Genomic DNA, 26,611 nt, shown 5'->3' on the forward strand with positions numbered 1-26,611 from the left:
CTACAAACTAACTTGTTGGTTGGCTAAGAAAATTACTTATTGGGGCTTTTTACGAGCTCATAGAGGAAATCATAGTATATAATTCTCGTCAAAGTTCATGCAACACTATAGCTTATTTAAAAAATAAGCTGAAAATAAAGGTAACCATTAAGAAATTGTAAAAGAAACTTAGCTGACCATCATAGATAATAACGTGGAAACAGATAAATAGCTTCTATCCGAGGCCTATTAAAAAAAAAAAAGCACACATTTAGGTGACTCAGCAGGCAACAACTGTTTTGGAGGGATACAGAGTCCTCCTGTTACGGTAACAGGCAGAGGAGGTCTCGAAATGTGAAAAAGAACTCCCCCTTCATTACAAAATTACACACCATTTGCCCCTCATTCCTATCCAGTTGTCTGGGTAACTGCTAGCTGTAATTTGGGTTAATTCACTAGCTCCCGAGCCCTTCCTTTCCCCATTGTGCCCCATCATAAAAGAGATATAACACAGATGCACACACACAGATACACATGCACACACTTGTACAAACTAAGTTTCTAATGCAGTGACTCACACAGTAAGGGAGACTAATCCGCATTTTGTTTGCTTCTCCTCATCACGGCTGGAAATAGGCCATGTGTGGGAATATCAGTGTAGGAGATTCAGTGCAAATCTAAGCTTTAATCTTTTCATTCCTAGCACCTTTATCGAGCTGTTGCAATAATTTAGTTATTAAATTCTTTAGCTGGGGTTCTACTGTTGTCAAAAATTTTATAATATTTTTAAAGATTTGCACAAAAAGGACACTTATCCTTTCTGACCCTGCCCTGTGTTGAAGGTGGGAGAGATGGAAATGGGAGGGCTACTCTTTTTGCTGCTTTCAGAACAAAAGGAATGGAAAATTGTGTGTTTTCCCATGGGGTAAATATTGAGAGAGTAGAGATATAAACGCACGGAAGAAAGGCTTTTCTAAGCAGCCCGGGTCTCTGTTGCACTGCCAAAGGCCTGTGCGTCACTTGATCCATTGTTTAGTGTAGAGAGGTCTCGGTGAGCAAGCGGCTGCCTCCCCGCTCCAGCTGCAGACTCTCTACTGTTTATGTTTGCAGGGCCCTTCGCCTTGAAGTGAGGCTATACAAGCAAAGCCTAGCCATATGTGAGCACTGGGCCCTCAGAGAAGTTACTTGCCCTTTATTTTTCAAACCATCCATCTCTCTAAAACTCTCTCTGTCTCGTTTGTCCCTCTTCTTTCAGCTTGTTTGCTTTCCCTCGCTGACAGTCCAGCTCTTCCCTGACAGCCTGCTCTTTTGAAGAAGATGAAGGATTGGAATTATCTTCTTGAGTTTCAAAGAGCCCAGTCCTGGATGGCAGGAAAGCTGTAGGTATTATAACTGCTGGGAGAAATAATTACCCCCCTGGAACTGCTCAGTGGGAATTAAATGTTCATGGGCTCAGCAAGAAAATCTGAAAAACAAGATTGGTAATTATGTCATAGAAATATTTCAGCTTCTATGAATGTTTGCCCATCAATACAGATGAGCATCACTCCAAAAAAGGCAACATGGAGTTAAAGGTATAGTATATACATCTGGGCTGTTTGGCCAGTCAAGTATGTAAGTGTATGGACTTTTTCAAAACTCCTTTATCCGGGTTAATTGCTACCTTCGTTTTACTTTGCAAGCACAAAGGTGGATAAAGTTCTAGTTTCAAACTAAACACTTGAGTTAACCTGGAATTTTTTTGTGTGTGAGCTTGGTTTAGTGTGTAAGTTTACGCATGTGTCTGAAGGTTAGTAGTGCTGACCTTGGCTTCTGGGTGGGCTGCAGTGGCAATGTGCTTGTCTTGGATCATCTTTGGACCCTTCTGTTTACTGAAACAACACGCAAGCAGTGTCCAGGGAGGAGAAAGGAGTCACACAGGGAGCATCCTCAAAGGCTCTCCTTTTCTTACCCGTGCTTCAACACACACACACACACACACACACACACACACACACACACAAACGTACACACAAGAAGGTGTCTTCAAGAGCCCTGACCACCCATGTCACCCATGGTCATCTTCTGTGATAAAACCTTTTTCTTGACCCCTTCCTTAATGAATTCATTATCTGCTGGAGGCTTTAGACACTCTGGGTTTAATATGTGTACCAAAATCTGACCTATCTGATGGTTAAAGCCCTCATTCTGCGTGTGTAGAAAGCTCTCCCACACACTGTCTGGAAAATAAGTGAGATATTAGCTTTGAGAACCGCACTTGACGTTAGAGAGGCTTTGTAAGGGAAACTATAAATTAAAAGGTGTCATAATTGTGCTGCCACCCATACCCATAAATCGCAGATCACCCCAGGTGAGGAAAGTCCCTGCTGTTGAACAACCCAGGTAAACATCCTTTGATTTCAGCTGCAGGTAACACACACGTTGCTCAGACTGCAGCTTTGAAAGTAGATGCATTTACACAGATATTTCAATTTAGCACGCATGATGGGAAACCCCCGGTGGCGGGGAACAGTGTTGTGATAAAAATGGTAATTTGACTACATTTGATCGCCGGATTTCTGCTGCAGCGCTATAGCTCTGGAATCCCAAGGCACGATGAAACCTTTACATTTCGCGCCCTCTAGTGGCCATGACGAATCTTTACACGATCACAACATCCACCCATCGTATTCTTAACAGCTCAAGTTCAGGGTCTAACGGGGCCTGATGAATGATTAATAATAAATCACTCCAATGATTTATTACAGCTCGTAGTATTTATGAAAAACACTACATAAATAAAATTCAGTTGACCTTAGAGAACTCTGAGAAGACATCAAATCACTCAGTTAAAACACATCTTTATTTTTCATGAAGTATGATTTACTAGTTACTCTTGTGTCACCCTGTTTGTGTTGGTATGATAAATACTCCTTTCTTTTTTCTTTCCTTTCATACATGTAAACGAATATACATAAACCAAAGAAAAAAACATTAAAAAATTTAAACAACACGGCTAATTTACATCTGCAGTCCAGGCCAGGTTAGATTGAAGCTTTACCATGAACAATGATGTGCAACAAAAACAAACAGCTCAGGTAGGAATACGTTAAAAGCGTCCACACACTTGATTTACCATCGGCCATTATTCGCGATGATCAATCAGGCAGCAATACATTTTTGATAATTTGACAATTTTAAAAGACTTTGTGGACGTGAGTTTGGCTCCTACACTATTTGTAGTTGCTGTGAATGTACACAGTGGAAATCGAGGATTTTCTGTCTTAATATATTACAAAACCAAAGTCATATGTATCAATTACAGATAAACTGATGAGCTCACAGATTCTGAGATTTTCTCTTACCATGAATATCCATACCAATCAGTGTATATGTTTCCTACAGTCATTGATTGATACCAAGAGAAGTGAACAGAGTTTTGATTTGTGAACAGGTCATTATTTTCCTTTCTTTTTTTTTAAACATTCAGACTAGGAATAGACTATCTAAGCTCAGGGTCACTCTGACCTTCCTCCCCTTCTCACTCCTTCTTTTTTCTTATTCCCGACACTATCTCTCATGGGGAGGATCATTCATCACGGTTGTCTAAACACCCCTGTTTCCGTGTGATTAGTGACCCTTTTAGGTCAGACATCACTGAAGCACATGCTAATTAAAACAGCTGTGCGTGTCAGCATATATACATACACAGATGAGGGAAGGTTTTGTTTTCTTTAAACACTGTATATCATGCTGTCTGCAGCACACCCTTCAAACTAATTTCTGAGGATGCAGGTAGAAGCTGATAAGTCTCTGTCCCGAACTCCTGCTGTGGATTAGAAAAGAGTCTGATTCTGAGATGATTGCGTCTTCCCATCACGCGAGCAAATGTTTTCTTAATCTCAGAGGAGAATAGAGGATGCTAATGACAGTTAAAAGTGTGTGTGTGTGTGTGTGTGTGTGTGTGTGTGTGTGTGTGTGTGTGTGTGTGTGTGTGTGTGTGTGTGTGTGCGCGCGCGCGCGTACGGATGTGTAGGAGTGAATTAATGGAACAAGACAGGTCCTTCCGTTTAGCAGATAAGGTGTCATTATTATTTTTATTACTCATATCTCTACAAGATATGTAGACACACACACACACACACACACACATTTGTCACTGCTATCAGTGCTTAGTCACGTATGAGAAAGTTATGTAAATTTTAACCTTGAATTGCATCAGAATTATTAACTGTGTGGAGTAAGAGATTTATATCTGAACCGTAAAACTGAAGGTGCAAAGAAGGAGAAACACGACATCATTTTTCTATTGACAAGAACACTCATAAATAAGTAATAGTCTGATTACAACAAAAAGCAGTGCTTTGGCAAGTTAACAGTTACTTTGCATTTGGGTGGAATAACTTGGCCTGAGGGGTTTTTTTTTAAAGCAAATTGAAAAGCTTGTTTTTGAGTGCACAGTATTACATGAAATAACACTAATTACTCAAGTAAACTTGAAAAGCACCATTTGTTCAGTAACAATATTGTTTAAAACCAACAATGGTGATATTTCATTTATTTGAGTGAACAAACAACATGCATCAGTCCCTATAAGATGAAGACGTGGAGATTAAATTAAGAATGTAATTTATAGACATGTGTGTTTTACATGGAAACAGTTCAGACAGTACTACTGCATTCATATTAATACAGTTAGTTCCATAAGTATTTGGACAGTGAGACAATTTTGCCTCTATACACCATGACAGTGGATTTTAAATCAAACAATTAAGATGTGATGGAAGTGCAGACTTTCACCTTTAATTCAGGGGCTGTTTGACAAAGGCAATGCATTAACTGTGTAGATGTTATAACTTTTTTTTTTTTAGTACACAACCAGTTTTGTCAGTCAACTGTAAAAATTAATTGGGCAGGCGAGGCCTTTTCCAGTGTTATTCTGAAGCGGATTCTGAGTGTTGAATGTGGATTTAGTAACTGTTCACTGGAATTTCAAAGATGTCAGTACAAGTAAGGGAGGCCATAGACTGAAAAAAACAAAACAAAATCATCCGAGAGATAGCAAAAACTTCAGGAGTGACCAAACACTGACCGGCTCAAGAACACCAAAATGCCTGAAAGACCACACAAAGATTACAAAAGTAGGCGATGGCAGAATCATTTTGATGGTTAAACAAAAAAAAGGAAGAAAGAAACCTTTTCAACATCAACCCAGGTCGAGAACACTCTCAAGGTGGTAGGTGCGTCCAAGTCTACAATCAAGACATGCCTTCATGAACATAAATACAGAGGGTTTATAGCAAGATGCAAATCGCTGTTTACAGTCAAGAACAAGAAAACCTGATTAGACTTTCCCAGAAAGCATCTAAACGAACCTGCATAGCTCCACAAAAAAAAATATCAGTCTTCGGACAGATGAAACCAAGATTAACCTGTTGATGGAAAAAGAAAAGCAAGGGGAGAAGAACTTATGATCTGAAGCACACCAGCATGTCTGTCACACATGGATTTTGATTTAGACCAATCCAGCCTGCATTCGATTTTGCTTGGCGTAGTCTTGTAAGCCTTGCATCATAGGTTCTGCATAGAGAATCTTAAGTGGAATAGTCTGCAGCAACCAGCCCTGTACACACATGCACACACACATACAATACTGCAGGTCAGTCTCTTGGTGGCAGTTTTTGGCATTATGTTTGCGACTCTAAGTCTTACCAGAACTGTATGACAGATGCTTCCATTTGTTTTGTCTCCAGCGCTGACGTACTGCAGTGAATATTTTACAAAGTCTTCTGGTGAAAAAGTTATCATGTTAGCTTTTTGGAACCCAGCCATTCGAGTGGATACCCCGAATGGAGCCACTGACTGAAAACAGTGCATGAGAGGGAAAGATTTAGGACAAGAGGACAAGAAATAAAAGACTTTAAAGTTAGTTTAAAGAAAATAATTGCTTTCGTTTCATAAAACTTGAGATGATGTCTGAGTGAGGATCAAAATACCTGGATAATAATCCCCTTATCTTTGTATTCAGCTTGTAGACCTTGAGAAAATCTTTCCACAAACACCTATAAGAACGCAAATTAAAATGTGAAGGATCATACGTCGCCTGGGCAGAGAGACTTAAAAGTGTGCCGCTGGTGTGAAACTTGCCTTTGATGCAGCATACAGGGTGTACATGGGAAATGGGATAGAAGCAATTCCAGAAGAAACATTCAATATCATCCCTTTCCCTCTATAAATACAATAAACATACAAACAGATATAAATAATTAAACAACACTTATGAGCACAACCTCAGTATTAATTAGCATGTTATAATCCATCACTTTACACATTACATCTAATGAAGAAAACATGGGTAGGAAACCTGTTTGCCATGCCTGGGAGAATAATTTTGCACATCTGGAAACAAAAGAAAATAAGTTCAGACTTGAGTCATATGAAGCAATGAAAAGCATTAACTTGTTTTAGAACAATACAAATAATCCTTAAAAAACAGGGGTGTCAAACAAAATGCCCGGGGACCAGAACTGGGCCGGCAAAGACTCCAATCCGACCACTGGACAGCTTTAGAAAATGTAAAGGATGGCATAAAATGTGGAGTTTTAACTATATTTTAACTCTATACAAAAGTATGTAAATAACAGAAAAGTCCCCGTTCATTCACTATTAACTATAAAAAAAAATGTTTGGGTGCACAGTAAAAAAAAGATAATAAACAAAGAACATTTTTTGCAAATTAACAAAAACTTTGTGCTTTATAATTACAGGACAGTCTGGGTGAAGCTACCGAAACTTTGTCTGTAATTTAATTTATTACTTTATGTCGTTTTTATGTAGAAAACTGAGACATACTGCTGAAATCATACTTCCATATCTCAGGAATCTGTTTTAAACTTCTTTAAAATGACAGAAAGGGGAAGTTCATTGATCTGGCCCACTTAAGATCATAGTGGGCTGTATGTGCCACTTTGACAACCCTGCTCTACAAAATCCTTTACGTGCGCTTCCTTTACTGGCAAACCCTCTCAGATTATACTGATGATTATATACTGTCTTCATCAATAAACAATCAATATGACCTTAAATTCATTGTTTTGTAGTAACAATAAAACTATGATCTTACCTTGGCCATCGTCTTCACATTGCAGTTTATCACTTTGGTAATTGTCTGAAAACATAGATGAACATGGGTCTCAGATAATTTCTTTATTTATATCTAAAGAAATGTATTTGGAGCTAAAATGCTCTTCTAAAAACATGTTATTATAAACTGAACCCTCTGAGGTTCAACATCAGGATGCTATCTGCTGTCAAACTTACTACCAATAAAAGTAATAATTATGCAAATGGGGTCAATCCAAACAATCTATAGTTAGTCATAATGTTGTAGTGGTATTTTCTTTTTTTGTTTTTACTTATTGTACATGGAGTCGTGCACAAGGTCCTGGATCTGTTTATTATACATTTGCACACATATGCAGGTGATGCTATTATATCTGCCAAAGCCATAAAGAGAGTCATACAGAAATCACAGCTAGCAGGTGAGCATGGATGATTTTTTTAGAGCCTAATCATCAATGGGTTTTAATAAGGAACAACAAATATAAACATAATGTGCTTGTACATATACACAAAAAACTAAACACCTTTAAGTATAAGCTGCTGAGGTACTACTGACCTTGTCCAGCTCATCATACTCAAGGAATCTGTAGGGAATGAAGCAAGGCAGCGTTCCTACATTGTTGACTGGGGTAGAAAAAAGCGCGGAAAATAACTGATATTATTTTCTTAAATAATTAGGGTTTTTTCCCCATTTTTTTTGTCTCTAAACACAAAGTGCCTGTGTTGATTTGCAAATTTGATAAATTTGTGTTTCATTTACAGTTGAACAGTTCATGAATAGTGTTAGCTCACTGTGAATGACATGTCTCAAAAATGTTGGAATGGTGGCAGCAAAAGGCTGGAAAAGTAAATGATACTAAAAAGAAACAACTGGAGGAATGTTTTGCGGCTGATTAGATTGATCGGTAACAGGTTGGTTGTCTTTTTTGGGGGAAATCTTTGCATGTTCCAGCAAAATATTGATCAACTCGATTCTGCATCAACTACAACTGCATTGTCTGGGTGCTGACAGGCCTGCCGATCTTCCATAACTTTCACCAAAGAAGTATGACAAAGGAGATCCAGGGCTGTTGAGCAGCTAGAATCCTATATCGGACAAAACATGGAACAACATTCATCTCCCAAAATTCCACAGTCTGTAAAATCAGCAGATTTACAAATTGTTCTTAAAAGAAGAGGGGCTGCTACATTGCAGTAAACATGGCTCTGCCCCAGCTTAGTGCTTAAAAGCTAATGTTTTTCTTAAAATGGTGTTTAAAAATGAAGATGTTTTGTTGTAAATAAAATATGGGCTCATGAGATTTGCAAATCATTGGATTGTGTTTCTATTTACGCAGCATGCCATCTTTTTTGGAACTGGATTTTGTATGGAGGCACAAATAAAAGCTCACCTAAAACTCCTATGTTGAGGTCCTTCAGTTGCTCTTCAATTTCACTAAAGATATTTTCTTTGGTAAAATCTGTTGCTATCACTTTCACCCTCTGCCCTGTGGCTTCTCCTGTGAACAATGAAAAGACAAATATTGTGCACCGTTTGCCTGGATCAACAGCATATTAGCAGATATCATACATTTTAGGAAGCAAAGAAAATAAAACATGCACATAGATACCTATCTCTTTAGCCACTTGATCCAGTTTTGTTTTGGTTCTGCTCATGACTACAATGTTCATTCCCCGCTGAGCTAGCTGAGATGCAATAGCGATAGTGGAAAAGTACATATGAAAACACAGTTACACAGCAAAAAGTAGCAAGTGTGCCTCAAAGGAACAGTAGTTTAACTATGGTGTGCTCATTTCAAATTATTATACATATAAGTATTTGCTAAAATATAAAAAGATATTATGTACAGTATGTGTATTCGTTTTGTTTTATGAGAACACAAGCAGAGTTATTTAAACAGTCACTTACTGCAAATGCATATGCTCTTCCTATTCCCTCTGAAGAACCAGTCACCACTGAAAGGAGGATGGAGAGACTGAAAATTACAAATGAATCCCTCATCAAATCTCCTGCAGTTTCCATTCTGACCACTAGAGGCACTGTACTGCACAGAACAGTACAGTAATGCACTGCCTTACCCATCTTCCTCTGCTTTCAGCCAAATCCCAGGATTGTTTTATTATTTGTTTACATTAGTTTAATCCTCACTCCATTCTGTTTGTACAAACTGTGCTAAAACAGCATGTTCCCCTGGTGTGATAAAGAACTGATAGGAACAGCTTGTTTCTGAGTGTTCACTGCTCTCCCATTTCCTCCTGGCCCTTATTACAAAGACCACAGGCTGTTTTCATCACCGTTTTCAGACCTAAATGAGAATTCATATCTAATTATGTTTTACAGCACTGAGAAAATTGTGTAAAGCCATTAAAACATTAAAAAGATCCCATGGTTTGAAGTGTTGTTAGCACAGGGGGGAAATGAGTAATGTGACACTGCCTATTAACTACTGAAACAGGAACTGAAATTAAGCCTCCGTTTTAATTTGTTCAGCTGAACAAATAAATTGAATTCACACTTTTACTACTTAATTAGGAAAGTATCAAATGACAAAGAAACCTCACATTGAGCCTCCGTTTTATGAAATGCAATCCGCTAAGTTTTGTCATTTATATTTCTTCTTTAGTGAAAACCACAGTATACACAAACAGGCAGCAGTATGTTCAAATAGGGCTTTAACATGTAGATATACATACTGAACTATAAAAAACAAACAAACAAACAAACAAACAACCTAATTATATCAACTTAAGAACTACATTCAAGACAATGAAACAGTGAAAATAACCAAACTGAGCATGTGCGGTGAGGTTATGTGATGAGAAGTGGACGTTTTGATTTTAATATATGGTGCTCATGTTAAACATGATCAAAGTTTTAAATAATATAGTCAACATAAGTAAAAGTTACCGCAGTGAACCAAAAGCTCAAGTTTCAGACTGCTCTAAATGCTCTAAGCCAGGAGAGTCAAACACAAGGCCTGAGGACCAGAATTGGCCCAGCAAAAACTGCAATTTGGCCCACTGGATAGCATTGGAAATTTTAGTTTTAGTTTTTTCAAATAAGTTTTATAATGTTTCCTGTTGATAAAGACGTCCCTCATGTCTATTCATCCTGCACCAAATAATTAAATAAACAATTAGATGACAGAAAGAAAATCCACTTTTTTTTTATATTCATCTATAATACAAATTTCTGTTGTTAAACTTCCTTCGACTGACAGAAATGGGAGTTTCTTTGTACCAGCCCACTTATGGTAAGTTCAAAGTGAGTTGTGTGTGATTCTCAATGTTTGCATGGAGCAATCAGTACAAAACAAAAAAAACTCGAAAAGAGTGCGTTCTTAAAGGGAGAGGCACTAAAACTGTGATCATCTGCACTATGCCCCAGGAGAAGATAAGGATTATTACTGTAACATTAGTAAACACATCCGCTTTATAAACTAAGCACACACAAGCACAAAATCCATTTAGTGATTATCTGGAAAGAAAACTATAAATGCTCAGGCAAATGGTCCTAACAGGTATTCAGTCAGTGGCTTGCAAAAGTATTCGGCCCCCTTGAACTTTTCCACATGTTGTCACATTACAGCCACAAACATGAATCAATCTTATTGGAATTCCACGTGAAAGACCGATACAAAGCGGTGTACACGTGAGAAGTGGAACGAAAATCATACATGATTCCAAACATTTTTTTTTTTTTTACACATAAATAACTGAAAAGTGGGGTGTGCGTAATTATTCAGCCCCCTGAGTCAATACTTTGTAGAGACACCTTTTGCTGCAATTACAGCTGCCAGTGTTTTAGGGTATGTCTCTACCAGCTTTGCACATCTAGAGACTGAAATTCTTGACCATTCTTCTTTGCAAAACAGCTCCAGCTCAGTCAGATTAGATGGACAGTGTTTGTGAACAGCAGTTTTCAGATCTTGTCACAGATTCTCGATTGGATTTCGATCTGGACTTTGACTGGGCCATTCTAACACATGGATATGTTTTGTTTTAAACCATTCCATTGTTGCCCTGGCTTTACGTTTAGGGTCGTTGTCCTAATGGAAGGTGAACCTCCGCCCCAGTCTCAAGTATTTTGCAGACTCCAAGAGGTTTTCTTCCAAGATTGCCCTGTATTTGGCTCCATCCATCTTCCCATCAACTCTGACCAGCTTCCCTGTTCCTGCTGAAGAGAAGCACCCCCAGAGCATGATGCTGCCACCACCATATTTGACAGACAAATTCCCCCACCTGAGCTATAGATCTCTGCAGCTCGTCCAGAGTCACCATGGGCCTCTTGGCTGCATTTCTGATCAGCGCCCTCCTTGTTCGGCCTGTTAGTTTAGGTGGACGGCCTTGTCTTGGTAGGTTTACAGTTGTGCCATACTCCTTCCATTTCTGAATGATCGCTTGAACAGTGCTCTGTGGGATGTTCAAGTGACTGCACTCAGACCAAAGGGGGCTGAATAATTACGCACACCCCACTTTTCAGTTATTTATTTGTAAAAAAAAATGTTTGGAATCATGTATGAGTTTTGTTCCACTTCTCACGTGTACAGCACTTTGTGTTGGTCTTTCACGTGGAATTCCAATAAAATTGATTCATGTTTGTAGCTGTAATGTGACAACATGTGGGAAAGTTCAAGGGGGCCGAATACTTTTGCAAGCCACTGTAATCTCTCCAGCGTGTCCTGTGTCTGCTTCAGGGCCTGCCCCCGATGGGACATGCCCGGAACACCTCACCCAGGAGACAATATTATTCATATAGCGCCAAATCTCAACAATATAAAGGCACTTTATATTGTAAAGAAAACAGAGAAAACCCCAATATTCATACGAAATCATATGACCCCTTACGAGCAGGCATTTTGGCGACAGTGGGAAGGAAAAACTCCCTTTTAACAGGAAGAAACCTCCAACAGAACCAGGCTAAGGGAGGGGCAGCCAAAGACAGGACAAAGACATGCTGTTGAAGAGAGTCAGAGAATAATAATAATAACTAATAATTAATACAGAGGGGTGTATAAACACATAGTAAATTTAAAAATGTGACTGAAGAAGAAACAATGCATCATGGGAATCCCGCAGCGGCCTAGATCTATTGCAGCATAACTAACAGAGGATTCAGGGTCACCTGATCCAGTCCTAACTATATGCTTTATCAAAAAAGGAACGTCTTAAGCCTAATCTTAAAAGTACAGAGGCTGTCTGTCCCCTAAATTCAAACTCGAAGCTGGTTCCACAGAAGACGGACTTGAAAGCTGAAGGCTCTGCCTCCCATTCTACTTTTGAATACTCTAGGAACCACAAGCAAGCCCGCAGTCCTAGAGCAAAATGCTGTAATGGGGGTGATATGGTACTATAAGGTCATTAAGATAAGATGGGGCCTGATTATTCAAGACCTTGTATGTGAGGAGTACATAAAAATTTAAATTCGATTCTGGATTTAATGGTGAGTCATTGAAGAAAAGCCACTATATTAGAAACATGCGCTCTCTTTCTTACTATAACTGCAAATTAGAACAATTAACTTTTCACATAGTAACAAGATTTTATAATGCTATAACACAAAAGAATAAAAATAGTGTTATATTGTTCCCTTGGTAGAGTGGCAAAAATAGGCTGCCTTAGTCAATGTCCTTTTATTTTGTCTGCAGAAACTGAGTTACTGTTATTTAAGTTTACACAAACTTTATCTAGACTAACCTCAAATCTGGTATTTCAATATTCCTTGATTACTCAAATATTTTTTAATTCAATTGCAACAAACCTGAAATACACTATGTATGTTTTTGTTTTTTTGGGTTTTTTTTTTTTACAATTTTTGCATCCACCAAAATACAGTGGAGGTGAAAGGAGAGCATTTATTTAAAATACTTGCCAATGGACAGGAACCATTTGAATAATCCCTATGAAAACATAAACTATGTGAAACACAGATTGTCCTGTATCATGATTTTTAAAGAAGAAACATTACAAGATGTACCCAAAAAGTTGATTCTCTTCATCTGGACGTAGTATTTTCAGTGTGAGTTCTTTGGTCTCAACTGCCTGCAAATTTTTCCAACCTTATAAACAGCACATTTGCGTAATGGCTTAAACTAGCACTACTGGCGAAAAATGGGCTGTGAGATCAGTTTCTTGATCATTAAGATGCAAATTGTAATGACCATTGATCAGCAATGATTGATCAATGGTCCTATGTACCACAGAAGAGCTAACTTGTCAGGCCAGGACTCCACAGTCTATTCACACCTTCTGAATTGAGGAGCGGGCCTAAGGGTACATCTTTCCCCATCTCACAATGCTCTGTGAATGGCACTCATGACCATTGATCAGTGGTCTTTGATCAGTAGTTGTTGATCATTGGTTGTAAAAATTTGCATATTAATGATCAAGAAACTGACTGCACAGGCCATTGTTCACCAGTAGTGCTAGTTTATGTCACTGCTGCAGTGGGAGTTGTGTGGGGTTGAAGGGAAAAGGACCCAATCGCAGGCACTGACGATGCAATGAGTGGGCTTTATTTACATGAGGTGATAATACAGACAGAACAGAGATGGGATGGACGGAAACTAAGAACAAACCTAAACAAATATGAAACCATAACTCAGAGGAAAACATCTGTGGTGGAACACGGGATGACACGTGGAGGTAACACAGACAAACCAGCGATGAGCACACACTATAAATACACACAGAGGAAAATGCAGAATGGCAAACAGGAGGGCTAAACCTAATTGACCTGATGAGACAGGGGAAACGTGAGCTGAACACACTGACATAAGACACGGACCTTCACAATAAAACAGGAAATACACAGAGACGCAGACTGGGGGTAAGAGAGAACACTGAGGAGCACGAGGGAGAGCACAGACATGACGGCCTGGGGAAACATGGAATAGAACACAAGGAGGGGAAAACAAGGCACCAGAACTCCAGTACACAGAGGGGGACAAAGGGGGTAAAGACACGAGGGGAAATCCAAACTGAACAACTAAGGACCCATAGACTAACTCCTTAGAGTAACAAATGAACTTAAAACCGAAAAAAAAAAGAAAAAGGGGGGCGCTGGGTCAAAATGACCCAGGACCACGACAGTTATAGTCATTACGCAAATGTACTGTTTATAAGGGTGGAAAAAATTGCAGTCAGCTGATACTGAAGAAATAACACTGAAAACGCTATGTCCAGATGAACAGAATCAACTTTTTGGAATTTCCTTACCTGGATGCATCAAGACATTACAAGATGCAATAAATAATTTCAGCATATTTTTATGCAGAACCTCCACAAAACTATTCTGCACTGATGCTTCTTAAAATTAAAAGAAAAACAAAGAAAGCCATCTCGGATGGATGGATGGATTAGGGAAGGTTTTTTTCAGCTCATTCACAAGGGGTCGCCATAGCAAGTAGCTCCCCATGCTTGATTTGGCAGAGTATCTACACCAGATGTTTTTACTGACGCAACAGCAAAGGACTTGTCAGACAGCTGCTGCAAGTAAGCTGCACTGTAGGGAAATTGTTCCACTAAGGAATATAGTATATAGTATATAGTACATATATACTATATATAGTATAGTATTTGTAATATTTGTGCAAAGTTGTCATTTACGTTCATAAGCTGACTTACTACCAGAGATGGGCAGTAACGCGTTACTTGTAGCGCGTTACTGTAATCTGATTACTTTTTTCAGGTAACGAGTAAAGTAAGGGATTACTATTGCAAAAACCGTAATTAGATTACTGTTACTTTCCCGTAGGAACGCTGCGTAACTGCGTTACTAAAACCGTGATTTTTTTGCGAGAATATCTCATGACAGTGACAACAACTGTGTGCAGATCAACAATGGATCATATGAGTGCGGGAGAGAGTATGAGCGTGCAGCATTTAAAGCGTGGAAGTACTGACCTTACTTTGAGTTTGATTCCATAAAAAGTGACAAAAACATTAGTGTCCGTTGTGCGTGGGAAGAAAACTTCTTTTTACAGCGAAAAAAACCCCCTAAACTTCCAAGCAAGCACCGAGTGTGCTATGACGTAATGGGAAACTCACAGAGAAACTCGCGGATTTTTCCAGTGACCGGGTAAACCTCCACTTACGCCACTCCTGCTTTACAAGTGAAAATAGAGCAACAGGACCGCTAGTCTTTGATGTTATTTATTTTCTGCTGTGTTTTACTTGCATCTATTTGAAAGAGTGTAAACACACACAAAAAAATATATTTTATGTGCTGGAATGTGCAGAAAATAAGTTTAAATGTTAAACAAATTTCTTCCAGTCCGAGAATGTTGCATATAATTAAATTTTTGCATGATGCATAAAGTTAAAAGGTTAAAACTAATAAAACAAGTTTTAAAAAGGGACTTTTCCATTTGATTACATTTTGTATGATGGCTTATGCAGAAAAAGTAGAATTGGGCTGAAAGATCTATCGCTTTATCACCTACTCAGGTTGTAAATCGTGTTTTTAAAAAGTAACTAAGTAACTAAGTAATTAATTACTTTTGAAAATAAGTAATTAGTAAAGCAATGGGATTACTTTTTTTAGGGAAGTAATCAGTAATTAGTTACTGATTACTTTTTTCAAGTAACTTGACCAACACTGCTTACTACAGTTGTCTGATGAATTTTAATATTTTTTGGCAAACTAGCAGAGCAGATCACTTGTTTTCTTGATTTGTTGATGTATGTCTATATCTGTACTATCAACATGAACTGAACGGGTTCAGTTGATTCTGAGAAATTCTTTGTAGTATTTCATCCATAAAAACAATTTTCGCTTGGGGAAATACTTTGTTTTTCAGACCATAAAAACAGTCGCACATTTAGAATGAGCATGTTTCTTCTAAATGAGCCAACTTGGAGCTGGACATTTATCGGCCTTCCTGTGCAGAAATGTTCAGCTCAAAGGATGTCCTTTTGCACGCCCATAACACAATGAGAGGATTAAACGCCTCTGTTGACACTGCAGCACTGGAAGGGCTGGAAGTCATGAGGAAAGAATAACATCTCAGCTACCCTTTGCTGGTCAGCACCATAATATTTCAAGAGAAAGCTTCTAAATGACATGTACTGCAACAAAAATGACAGACAGCTACACTAGAGCTTCACCCCTGGTCCTTTAGTGTATTACTTCAATAGATTATTAAAGATGTCTAACCCAAGAACAACTTCTTGTCCCTTCACAATTTAATTATAGTCCACCTTTTTGCAGATTGCAGCATCTGTAATTCATGATTTCCACTGTTACTCAAACCTGAGCCAGTCACAGGAAAATCACTCTTCTGTGTCATTTCCTTCAAATAACTTAAACAAAACAATATTGTGGCAAGCTCAGACATGTAGACGAAGACTTCTGTATTCAACTTGCTATTCCTGCATTAGCTGTAATGCTAAACTACAGCGAGCACAGCCTTTAATTAGGATCACTCCGTCATACACCACAGCAGTGAGAGGTGGTAAACGGACACAGCAGTCTAACTCACGGTGCTCCGCTGGCTACACCAAACACAGAAAACACAGCAGCTGTAATTTTACACAAAAATGGCAAATCAACACCTGATAACTGTAACTGCCATTACAACAATACAACTTAGAACACGTTAACATCAGATATACGTGTTCTAAGTTGTCCTCTAGCCAGCGGCCCTTTCCCCTAGCCCACTACAATATATTTAAAATCTATTTGTGATATTTAATGAAAAATATGAAACAACATTTTCATAAATTAAAAGGGTCCTTAGCTGGTAATGTTCTTTGAAGAACCATAGAGTCTTTAAAAAGAACCATTTAAGAACCATTATTTTTCTGAGAGTGAAGAAACACAGCATTATGTAGTTATATAACATTTGGTTATAAAAAAAAAATTGGATTCCTCTGTGACAAACTGAATAAAATCAACATACCCAAAATAATTTGAAACCAGACATGACTGTGACATTTTCCTTTATGCAAATGAGCTCTGTGAACTGCAGCAGCCTGTGGAGGCTTCTCTTCAAAGACAAATGTGCTGTTGTGTGAGAGTGATGCAGCAAGAAAGACTGTCATTTAAAAGCCAGCAGGATAGTAAAACTGGAAGCCAACTTAAGACATTTTCCAATATTAAATTAATGTTGAGCCTATGCACTCAACAAGGGCAACAAGGGAATAGAAAGTCTATTTGTCCCCATTGTTAACAGTGTTTCTAAGTGCCATATTTGTCCACTTTATACAAAAACTGTGTGATCTCACAAAGCTCGCCACAGTTACTTCACTTTAATATGTCACAGCGAGTTCATTGTACTCTATTGTCAGAGTTGAGTAGCTTGCCATCATCAGTGTGTGAATGTGTGTGTGAATGGGTGGGTGACTGGATGTGTAAAGCGCTATACAAATACAGGCCATTTACCATTTACCATTTGAGTAAATAAATACTGAAGGATGACACAATGTTTAGACACAGTGTTTGCAATGTTGCCTCTGTCCACCAGCGCAGCGGATTTTAAATCAAATAACATAAATGTGATTTAAGGGCAGAATTTCATCTTTAATTCAAGTGGTTTAACTTTTAGGAATCACAGTCGTCATTGTGCATAGTTCCCTGTGTTTAGAAACTCAAAAAGCTGGACAAACTAAGATCATTTTAAGTTATATTGAAATCTTGTGGACATCACCAGATGCTAATGCTTTGCTCAGGCCTTAACTGCAACTACATTCGGTTTGCTTTTCTCTCTACCTTCAGATTTTATTTTCAGTAACTAAAAAACATGCTCTATTTGACTAATATCAAATGAATTATTTGTCTATTGAAGAGTATCCCATTACTTTGGCTTGAGAAACTCTTGGGTTGCTTTTGCAACATGCTTTGGGTCATTATCTATTTGCACTGCCTGATAGGTTATGCAGCACATGGCTGAATCTAAGCAGAGCGTATAGCCCTGCACACTAAATAATTCATCCTTCTACATTTATCAGTCACATTATCAGTAAACAATAGTGATTCACTCACAATTAGAACCATACACACACATGTCGTAATAATGCCCCTACCTGGTCAGAGGGCCCGGTGGCGCCAGTGTCAGGCAGCCTCGCCTCTGTCAGTGCGCCCCAGGGCAGCTGTGGCTACAATGTAGCTTACCATCACCAGTGTGTGAATGTGTGTGTGAATGGGTGAATGACTGAATGTAGTGTAAAGCGCTTTGGGGTCCTTAGGGACTGAGTAAAGCGCTATACAAATGCAGGCCATTTACCATTTACCATCTTTGTCAGATAAGGCGGTATGCTTCAAATCACGAGCAGTTTCCCTTGCTATCGTTCTGGTACAAGTTAAGTTGAGTTTCATCTATCTGGTTTGCAGGCTCTGCTAGATGTTTTTTGGCCTTACTGTTTCTGTGTATGACCAGTGATTTGCATCTCGGTGTAAACCCTCTGTAATTACATTCATGAAAGCATCTCTTGATTGTACCTCTTGATGATGATTCACGTACCACCTTAAAAGTGTTCTTACCTTGGTTAGATGTTGTGTTTGGGTGCTGCTGAGCTGCCCAGTGCCTTCACAACTGATGGTTAGGTTACTCCTGCATTTTTAGTGTCTCTCTGGCAAGCTTGTTTTGGTTGTTCAGCCTAGTGATTCCCTCCTTCACTTGCACTGACATCTTATTGGTGGACAGCTACCAAATACAAGTACAGCACTTATATTTGAAAAGCCCACATCTCTTATCTGCCTAATTATTATGAAAGAAAAAAAGAAAATGCCTCACCTGATAGTGAAATAGTTAATTGTCCTAATTATTTGTGAGCTTCTAAAAAATGGGGCATTGCCATTTGAGTAACTTATTCTTTGTTATCAATAGATCCATGCACATGCACAACACCGCTTAGGCTTCTTGAAACTAAAAATGTTTAAAAGGTCTGAAGAGGGATACAAATGGGGCTTTCCAATTATTGGGAGAAATAATTGGAGAGGGGTGTCATTTATGCAGCCGTGCTGTTCAGATGTTATTCCTCTGGAATGAAAGTGGGAAGGAAAGTGGGCTTTGGGAAGAAAAGCAAGATCAGCCCAGTGTTTTTATTAGGCTTCTTTGAGCACTGTGAGAGAATAACCCCTTCAGAAGATGCCAAAGCAAACCTCTTGAGTGAATGAAACTGCTTCTGGACCTGCAGAGGAATGTCACAAGGAGATTGACAAGAGAGCAAGTATTTGCTCATTTCCTCAGCCGCCTTTAAGTTGACTCTATTCTGTAGTTTCATTTGGAGTGTTTATGTTAGATTTGTTGTACCCACTTCGAATGTAAAAGCTTCCTGCTTATTATTCTTAATCCTGTATATCCACTCACTACAAAAACACTTCAGGGTAAAATGTTTTGGGAAAACACTGAAAAACATGATTGGTTTAAATCAAACCTTCAACAGTAATTTGCCATTTTCAACCCGAAGGTTTGGCTTTACTTCTCTGTTCTTGAAATCTGAAAATGTTTTTCCTATTCTTAATTAGAAACAGTTTGCATATATAATTTGCGTATCATAATTTGCACTTTAACAGCCCTTTTTACACAACTACATGCCAATCTAAATTATTACAAGTTTGAAAATGAATGGAATATGGTGCATTTTGTCAGTAAGCTTATCACTACATGTAATTGTGTATAAAATAAATGTAGTTGTTATGTTTTCTTTACATTTTTCGGAAGAGTAGGCTATAGTGTGGTAAGGTAGAGGAATATTTCTGACTCCCTGTACTATACCAAGTTCTTCCTGTTAAACTAGTCACACAGGTATGACTTGTCGTTATGCAGCTTTTTTCCAATGTCAACTATGATGACGCGGATCATTTTGCTCATCTCAGAATGGATGTTATGTGAAAAACATGCAGTTTATGCTTGATGTTCCATACATTTTGATATTGAATTTGAATTGTGTTTTCTGTACATATATCAGCTGCCCTGCAAGTATATAAAAAAAGAAGTATTTTAAGCGTCGGGACTTGCCTCCTTTGGGTATATCAGCGCACAAGTGCAATCTTGTGTAACGATGAAATGTTAAAACAAGTTTGGGCAGGGGACTCACGCTATTGTGACCTACTAAATGCACTTTTACACACAAGTTGATCAACTAAATCACTTTCACTGCTTAGTGTTCATGGCACTTGCAGATTCTGCCATGTACACTTTAGCTTATTAATTAATTCAAATAATGTAGTCATTTAAAAGTTCTAATTACATACAGTATACACATAAATGTAGTGTTGTATCACAAAACGTGATACCTATGTTGGCTTGATACTACGTAACCTACTGAAGTTCCAGGATTTATTTATCATAGTATGACCTACTGAAGATTGTATGGTATTCATTACACATGGCACAGACACGCACAGCACAAACGCATACATGTGGACATGCATAAACATGCTGCTCACCTGCCCACTCTCCCATTGAGGTGAAGAAAGTTTTTGGCAGTGGAAACCACAGTTTTGGAAAAAGCATCCTACTGAAAAGCAGTAGCCTCACTCCATAGTACACCACAACTCCAGTACCAAGAGAAATGAAAAAGAGTTCCATGAAATCCATGCTTCTCTGGTACAGAAGGCTCAGGAGTCAAGTGTCTGTGAGTCTGTGAGAGAAACGTTTTTGTTCAGCGGGAAAGACTGACACAAAGAGGGAACGAGGAACAGGATCCTCCCATTTAACCCTTGTATGGTGTTCGGGTCTGTGAGACCCGTGTTCAGTTTTTTTCAAAAGAAAAATTAAACAAGTAATTATTTTTTCACGTGTAAATGTGTTGTGTCTTTCCACTCACTCCACTTGATTATAACTGATTTATTTATAACATTTTATATAAAAGAAAAACGAGAAGCACATTAATTCATAAATGTGATCTAACAAAGGTAAAGGGAAAAAATTAACCATGTTTGCTGTTCATATGTCTTGTAATTGGGATGAAGTAAACATCTGTTGAGTAATTTAACATAAAATTGTTTGATAGTGTTAATTTGGAAAGCCAAAACTCTAGCGGGTCCACCAGACCCATGAACACTGGCTGAGTAACAAAAATATGAACACCACACAAGGGTTAAAGAACATCTCAATATACACACAGACAGGCAGACAGTCACACACACACCCACACATACACACACACACACACACACACACACACACACACACACACACACACACACACACACACACACACACACACACACACACACACACACACACACACACAAACTTAGGCTGGTAGGTATGGAAGAGTGCTAAGTGTGTAATTAAATCTTATCGTGTTCTGAGCAGCTGCATTATGACTTCATTTTCATTTAAAAAAAGTCTCACTCACCTTTAGCGCTGCAATGTCTGATCAAGTATTTGTAAAATTGTCATTTCTCATTTTTTATTTGATATTCTTTACTTGAATCTGCAAGTTCTGTCTGCCTTTCACTTTGCTGCTGTAACACGTGAATTTCCCAACGAGGGACAATAAAGGATATTTCTCTTCTATTCTGTTTGTATCAACAAATCCATTGTTTGTCAAAAGTGATCATCTTTCTTGTCGTTATAATGTCTAGAAAGCTTTTTTCTTGACATGCGTACCATAATTGTAAGTTATCCCAGTTAATACACAGCCTTCAGTGAAATGGCCACCGAAATTCAAACGAAGACTGATAGGGATTAGTGTCACTATGATTTACAGTTAGATAACTGTGTGGAAAAACATGTTCTGCATGTCACCTGACAATGGGCTATGTGCAAAAAGGCGAACTAGTTTCTCACAGTACTTGTACTTTCTCAGATACTTAAGTGATATGTCTGTAATATGTCTGCTTATTGCCCAGAACACATTAAAGGCTATTTGACCAGCATTTTCCACACAAATATCAAGTTACTCTGATTTTGAGAAATACTGAAATAGGGCACATTTAGTCAGTTGGTGTCTTGCACTGAGTAGGTTGCTTTATGTGGTAAACTATATTTATTTGATGTGATCAGTATTCAGTAAATGCATAATACTTATTGTGTGGTAAACCACAGAGAGGAATGAATACTCTCTTGGGAGCCAACATAAATGTGTGATTGCATGATTTGTTTATCTCTGGTGTCACCGATGATAGACTGACAGAAATGTGGTCCACTTTGTCTTGTATAACTTCCAGGTTTTTAAAATAAGCAGTTTTCATTTATACATTGGTCAAGATTCTGACCTGATAACCTAAAGGCTGCGTGCCTGTACATCTGCTTTGAAATATCTCTGCCACCTAGTGGTAAGAAAATCTAAATCAAGCAGTTCGAGATTATGTGAGAAGATAAACTCGTCTACACTCTACAGATACACTCTACAGATAACTATCCTGTGTACTCTGGGTTATGCCTTTCTCCCCAGTGAATGACCACATGCCATGTGCAAGATTAGAGAATTCCTTGAATACAAGCCACATTTAGGGATCAGAGATGTCAACAGGACTGGACTTGGATTATTTTTTGGTATGTATATATGTGTGTGTTCCCCTCAGCTGGTGCTAGCAGCAGCACGCTCCTCTGACTGTGAGGCCTGGTTACTACTTGTTGCTGGTACTACTGTTCACGGTGCAGCAGCCCCGACAGCTAACATGTCTGTTAGTTTGGCACATTTTATTGCATCTATTTTTGTTTTTACTATTTTCTCTCAGCTTTCCAGCTCCACCTTCTCGCCATTTGATCCATGAGCACACAGCATAGCTATGGGAGGGGCCGGTCACGTTACGAGATTTGATTGGGCAATCCAGTGTCAGTCATGAAAATGAACCAATGGACTGCTGTCACTGCTTGTTCGGCCGGTGCATAGTGGCCCTTCAGGCAAAAAAGTGATTGTTTTTCAATTTCTTTTTTCCAGTTTATTTTTTTTTATTTTTTTCTTTTCAATTTTTTTTACGTTAATGTCTTTACTTGTATTGGGAAATAGACTTTATGAGCATGATTTACAAATGGGGTTATATATAAAATTTCAAAATTAACATTTTTCAAGTGATGACTTTGTGTTATTGTACCTACTTTATAACCAATCCAACCCTTTAAGGCCACTTAAAATATCCTTATAGACCTATTGTTATATTTGTTGCAATTTCTGCTATTCTCTTGGCCAGATTACTCTTAAAATACATTTTTTAATGTAAGTGAGACCTTTTAACATGATAAATAAAGGATATATAAAAGTCGCTTTGCAAAAAAGTGATTGCGGCTTTCACCTTGTGATAGGAATGTCGTTTGTGGCTCAAGATGACTTGATATCATTCATGATGGACTGGACACAATTGACATATAGGCCAAAAAGTTATTTATAGCAGTTTAAATACAGGCAATCACTTTTTGGCAAAATGCTGGAAATCAAGTTTTGGCACAACTCAACCCAAAAGTGCGTTGTTCCACCGAGAAAATGATGAGTCGTAGCCCTTTAGAGTTTTTCAGCAAATACAAAATGAAGTTTTTCTTTGGTTTTCTGACTGAGGCCAAATTGTGAAGAAATTAGCGATGCTATTTAATGAAACAGCATCACATAAACACAAGCCTTATAGGACAGCCGGCCTTTTCTGAGAAAACAGCTTGAGATCCTGGGGAATCATAATGAACGACAAACAGTACAGAAGGTATCATGATTATAATAATTAATTAAACCTTAACAAACAGTAGATGTAAACAAATAGATATTTAAACAAAATAAAAAAACAGACAAAACAATATTGCTCACAAAAATAAAAGAAATATATATACCTGTGTCTTTAGTTTTAGTCAAATCTGTTGACACTTAAAATCAGAGGACACACTGATCTATTTATTGAATTTTATATTACAAAGCCACCTTCACAAAGTGCTGTGTTTGCATCACCCCTGAAAACTGACCATATTGTCAAATTATATATAAAAAAGAAACTTACAAACAAACGTCTTGATGCATGCTCAATCATCCTGGTAGGGAAATCGCTAAGACTGAAGACGTCACTTGGATGAGCGATGGAATGTTTTTCCCACTGAAAACGCTATGTCCAGATGAACAGAATCAACTTTTTGGGACTTACAAACAAACAAACAAACAAACAAACAAACAAACAAACAAACAAACAAACAAACAAACAAACAAACAAACAAACAAAAACTGAACTGAAATGAGAAAGCCCACCCTGGAAACATACTAGAACTAATGTACTGAACTGGAAAAAAAAGATAATTAAAGTAAATCAGGAAATTAAGTAATCATGAAACTGTATATCTGAATAATGCATGGTCTCTATGCAAGTTTAAATAGACAAATATTAAACAAGATACTAAAATGTCCTTTATGTGCTTGGCACTATCAAAAAGAATAATAATATGTCCTACTATTCTTATGCAGATGATACACAGTTGTGCTTTTTATTTTTCTTTAATCATCTAACTACTGTTCACAGTTTAATAAGCTGCACTGATAACATTAACTGATGGATGTATAGAAACTTTTCAGAACTGAACAGAGACAAGACAGAAATATTTGTGATTGCACCAAAAATGTCAGAAACAGAATTTCGTCCATGTTTATCTTCTTCTCTCTGAACACAGTGAGCAAGTCAGGAACCTTGGCATTATTTTGGAACTCAGTTTGGATAATTATACAAATAAGGTCGCCAGAACAGCTTTCTACCACTTAACAAGTGTATGAAAAGTTAGAAAATATATTTCTGAGACTGACTTTGAAAAATGGGTCTATGCATTCATATCAAGCAGGCTAGACTACTGTTTGCCAAATCATTAGTAGGGTTACTTCAGCTTGTTCAGAATACAGTGGCCAGAGTCCTTACAGGCACATTGAAATTTGAACATATTACTCCAGTACTGAAGTAACTTCACTGGTTTCCAGTTCAGGACGGAATTAACTTTAAAATACTTCCTACAAAAACAAACAAAATACAAAAATTCAGCAGCCAGATTTTTTGGTGTCAGTATACTAAACAGCGATTGGCTCTCTTTACTCATGATGAAGCAGCCTGCCGCTGATCCTACGTCATCAACACGCGCCTGCTGTTCTCCCCGCGCCATTCCTACAAGCGTGTGTTTCCACCTCTCATTACATTACCACTGGCAGCGCTTTAGCAGCCACTGTTACAAGCACAGATTCTGTTTTCTACTGCTTTTCTTTTAGGTGAGTCCAGCTTCATATGTCTTTGTAGAAATATTTAATTGGTTGCCAGGACAAATACTACTGACGGACGTTGGTTTGGATAGAATAAGTTCAAGCTTGCTAGCTAGTCAGCCTAAAGTTAGCTTTGGTGTTTTGGGGTATATGCACGATTATGAACTCTGCCCACCCCGGTTCTTTAGTGAGTGAGCGGTATTTTGATTATAGATGACGCGCACTGGGGCAAGACTACAGCAAGTTGGACTATATAATCCTACAGCAGTAGTAAAAGGCAAATGTGAATCACATTAGTTTAAAAATTCTGCCCCACTATTACCCCACGCCACTGAGCTTGTTTTGGTTCCTTCTGTGCTTCAGAAACAAACTAACCCACTGCGTAGACATGCTAGCGACTGCGTTTGTACAATCATAACAAATCCTTGCTTTGACTAAAGGCCTGTAGACACATATAGCTATATATAGTGTAAAATGTCCAGGCGTGTGTTACCGTAGCTTTAGTTGGAGGTAAATCAGTAAATGTACCGATAGCCCCTGCAGTTGCCACCCTAGCTTTCTTGTCAACCGAGCCAACATTTGACAGCAAGCTAGTGTTAGCGACAGAAGCTACGGCAAGTGCAAAACAATATTTAGCTGCCTACCGCTGGATTAGCCTCATGTGTTGGCAATTTACGCGTGGGTGATATAACCCCCAAATCATATCACGATATTCAGGTAGTAGCATTTCATGTATGTAAATTAAGGGGTATTTTCTATCATTTTCCAATTAGCTGTTGTCAAGAGTGATTACTGAAAGAAGGTGCCAGCAGCCTTAAATCCAGTGACACAGCATATGATTTAAAGTATAAAATAACACTTTAGCTTAACAGTAAATAAAGTATCTTAACCTTGTAACGCTTCAGAAACTGCACAGCATCGTCAGATAATAAAACTAGAAAATATTTTCTGCGTGGGATGATCTCTCCTGCGTTGAGCTTTTTAACAGAATGCGAAACGCCCAGCTTTTCCACCGTGCAATTTTACGTCCATCTTTTGCTCTTCATGTGAACTAGTGAGGGCTACAACAGTGGTAATTGGAGTGATTTGTTTGAGTCACACATCATTAGGTGCTGGTATAATCTTCCTTTGTAGCTTGGCTGTACTCAGTGGCCTGTTTCTGTCTTAAGTGGCAAAACAAGTTTGTTTCTTCTATCTTCAGCGGGAACAGCTTTCTTTCCCTCTTTTGTGCTTTGTTGGAGATTATTGAAGTAGCTACCTTTTGAGCTACTAAATAGCAATTTGAGGTTGACACATTGGTCTTGCTCCTGCAGTCAGACTTGCCCCAGGTTTGTCTCATTACACTCACCAAGGACCGTGAATAGTTATGCAGATTTGGATTGTGGATGAACAAGTTTAAGGTTGTGACTCTTACAGTGGTAAA

General features: G+C 38.3%; 2 protein-coding genes across 4 annotated transcripts in view; one reads left to right on the forward strand and one right to left on the reverse strand.

Annotated features, from left to right (window-relative positions):
* Positions 1-4,046: 4,046 nt before the first annotated feature.
* hsd17b3 (hydroxysteroid (17-beta) dehydrogenase 3) lies at positions 4,047-20,677 on the reverse strand. 3 transcript variants are annotated; one of them, XR_013972947.1, is made up of 12 exons: positions 20,474-20,677; positions 8,990-9,036; positions 8,691-8,766; positions 8,472-8,579; positions 7,637-7,704; positions 7,082-7,126; positions 6,323-6,357; positions 6,106-6,187; positions 5,955-6,020; positions 5,671-5,820; positions 5,334-5,581; positions 4,047-5,210 (listed from the first exon to the last, which is right to left on the reverse strand). XR_013972947.1 is itself a non-coding variant. In XM_080893294.1 (11 exons), the coding sequence occupies exons 1-11, from the start codon at positions 20,622-20,624 to the stop codon at positions 5,474-5,476; spliced, it is 936 nt and encodes a 311-aa protein (XP_080749420.1). In that variant the 5' UTR covers positions 20,625-20,677; the 3' UTR covers positions 4,047-5,473. The 3 variants fall into 3 exon arrangements, 2 of the variants coding, with proteins under 2 accessions (XP_080749420.1, XP_080749421.1); XM_080893294.1 differs by having other exon boundaries at positions 4,047-5,581; XM_080893295.1 differs by lacking the exon at positions 7,637-7,704 and having other exon boundaries at positions 4,047-5,581; positions 6,336-6,357.
* A 4,398-nt stretch (positions 20,678-25,075) lies between these two features.
* ipo11 (importin 11) overlaps positions 25,076-26,611 on the forward strand; it is a 128,014-nt gene continuing 126,478 nt past the window's right edge. The window contains exon 1 of the mRNA XM_080893946.1: positions 25,076-25,197. The gene's annotated coding sequence lies outside the window, so the exon portion shown is untranslated. The remainder of the gene's footprint in view (positions 25,198-26,611) is intronic.

This window comes from Rhamphochromis sp. 'chilingali', assembly GCF_963969265.1.
Source record: "Rhamphochromis sp. 'chilingali' genome assembly, chromosome: 10".
Taxonomy (NCBI): domain Eukaryota; kingdom Metazoa; phylum Chordata; class Actinopteri; order Cichliformes; family Cichlidae; genus Rhamphochromis; species Rhamphochromis sp. 'chilingali'.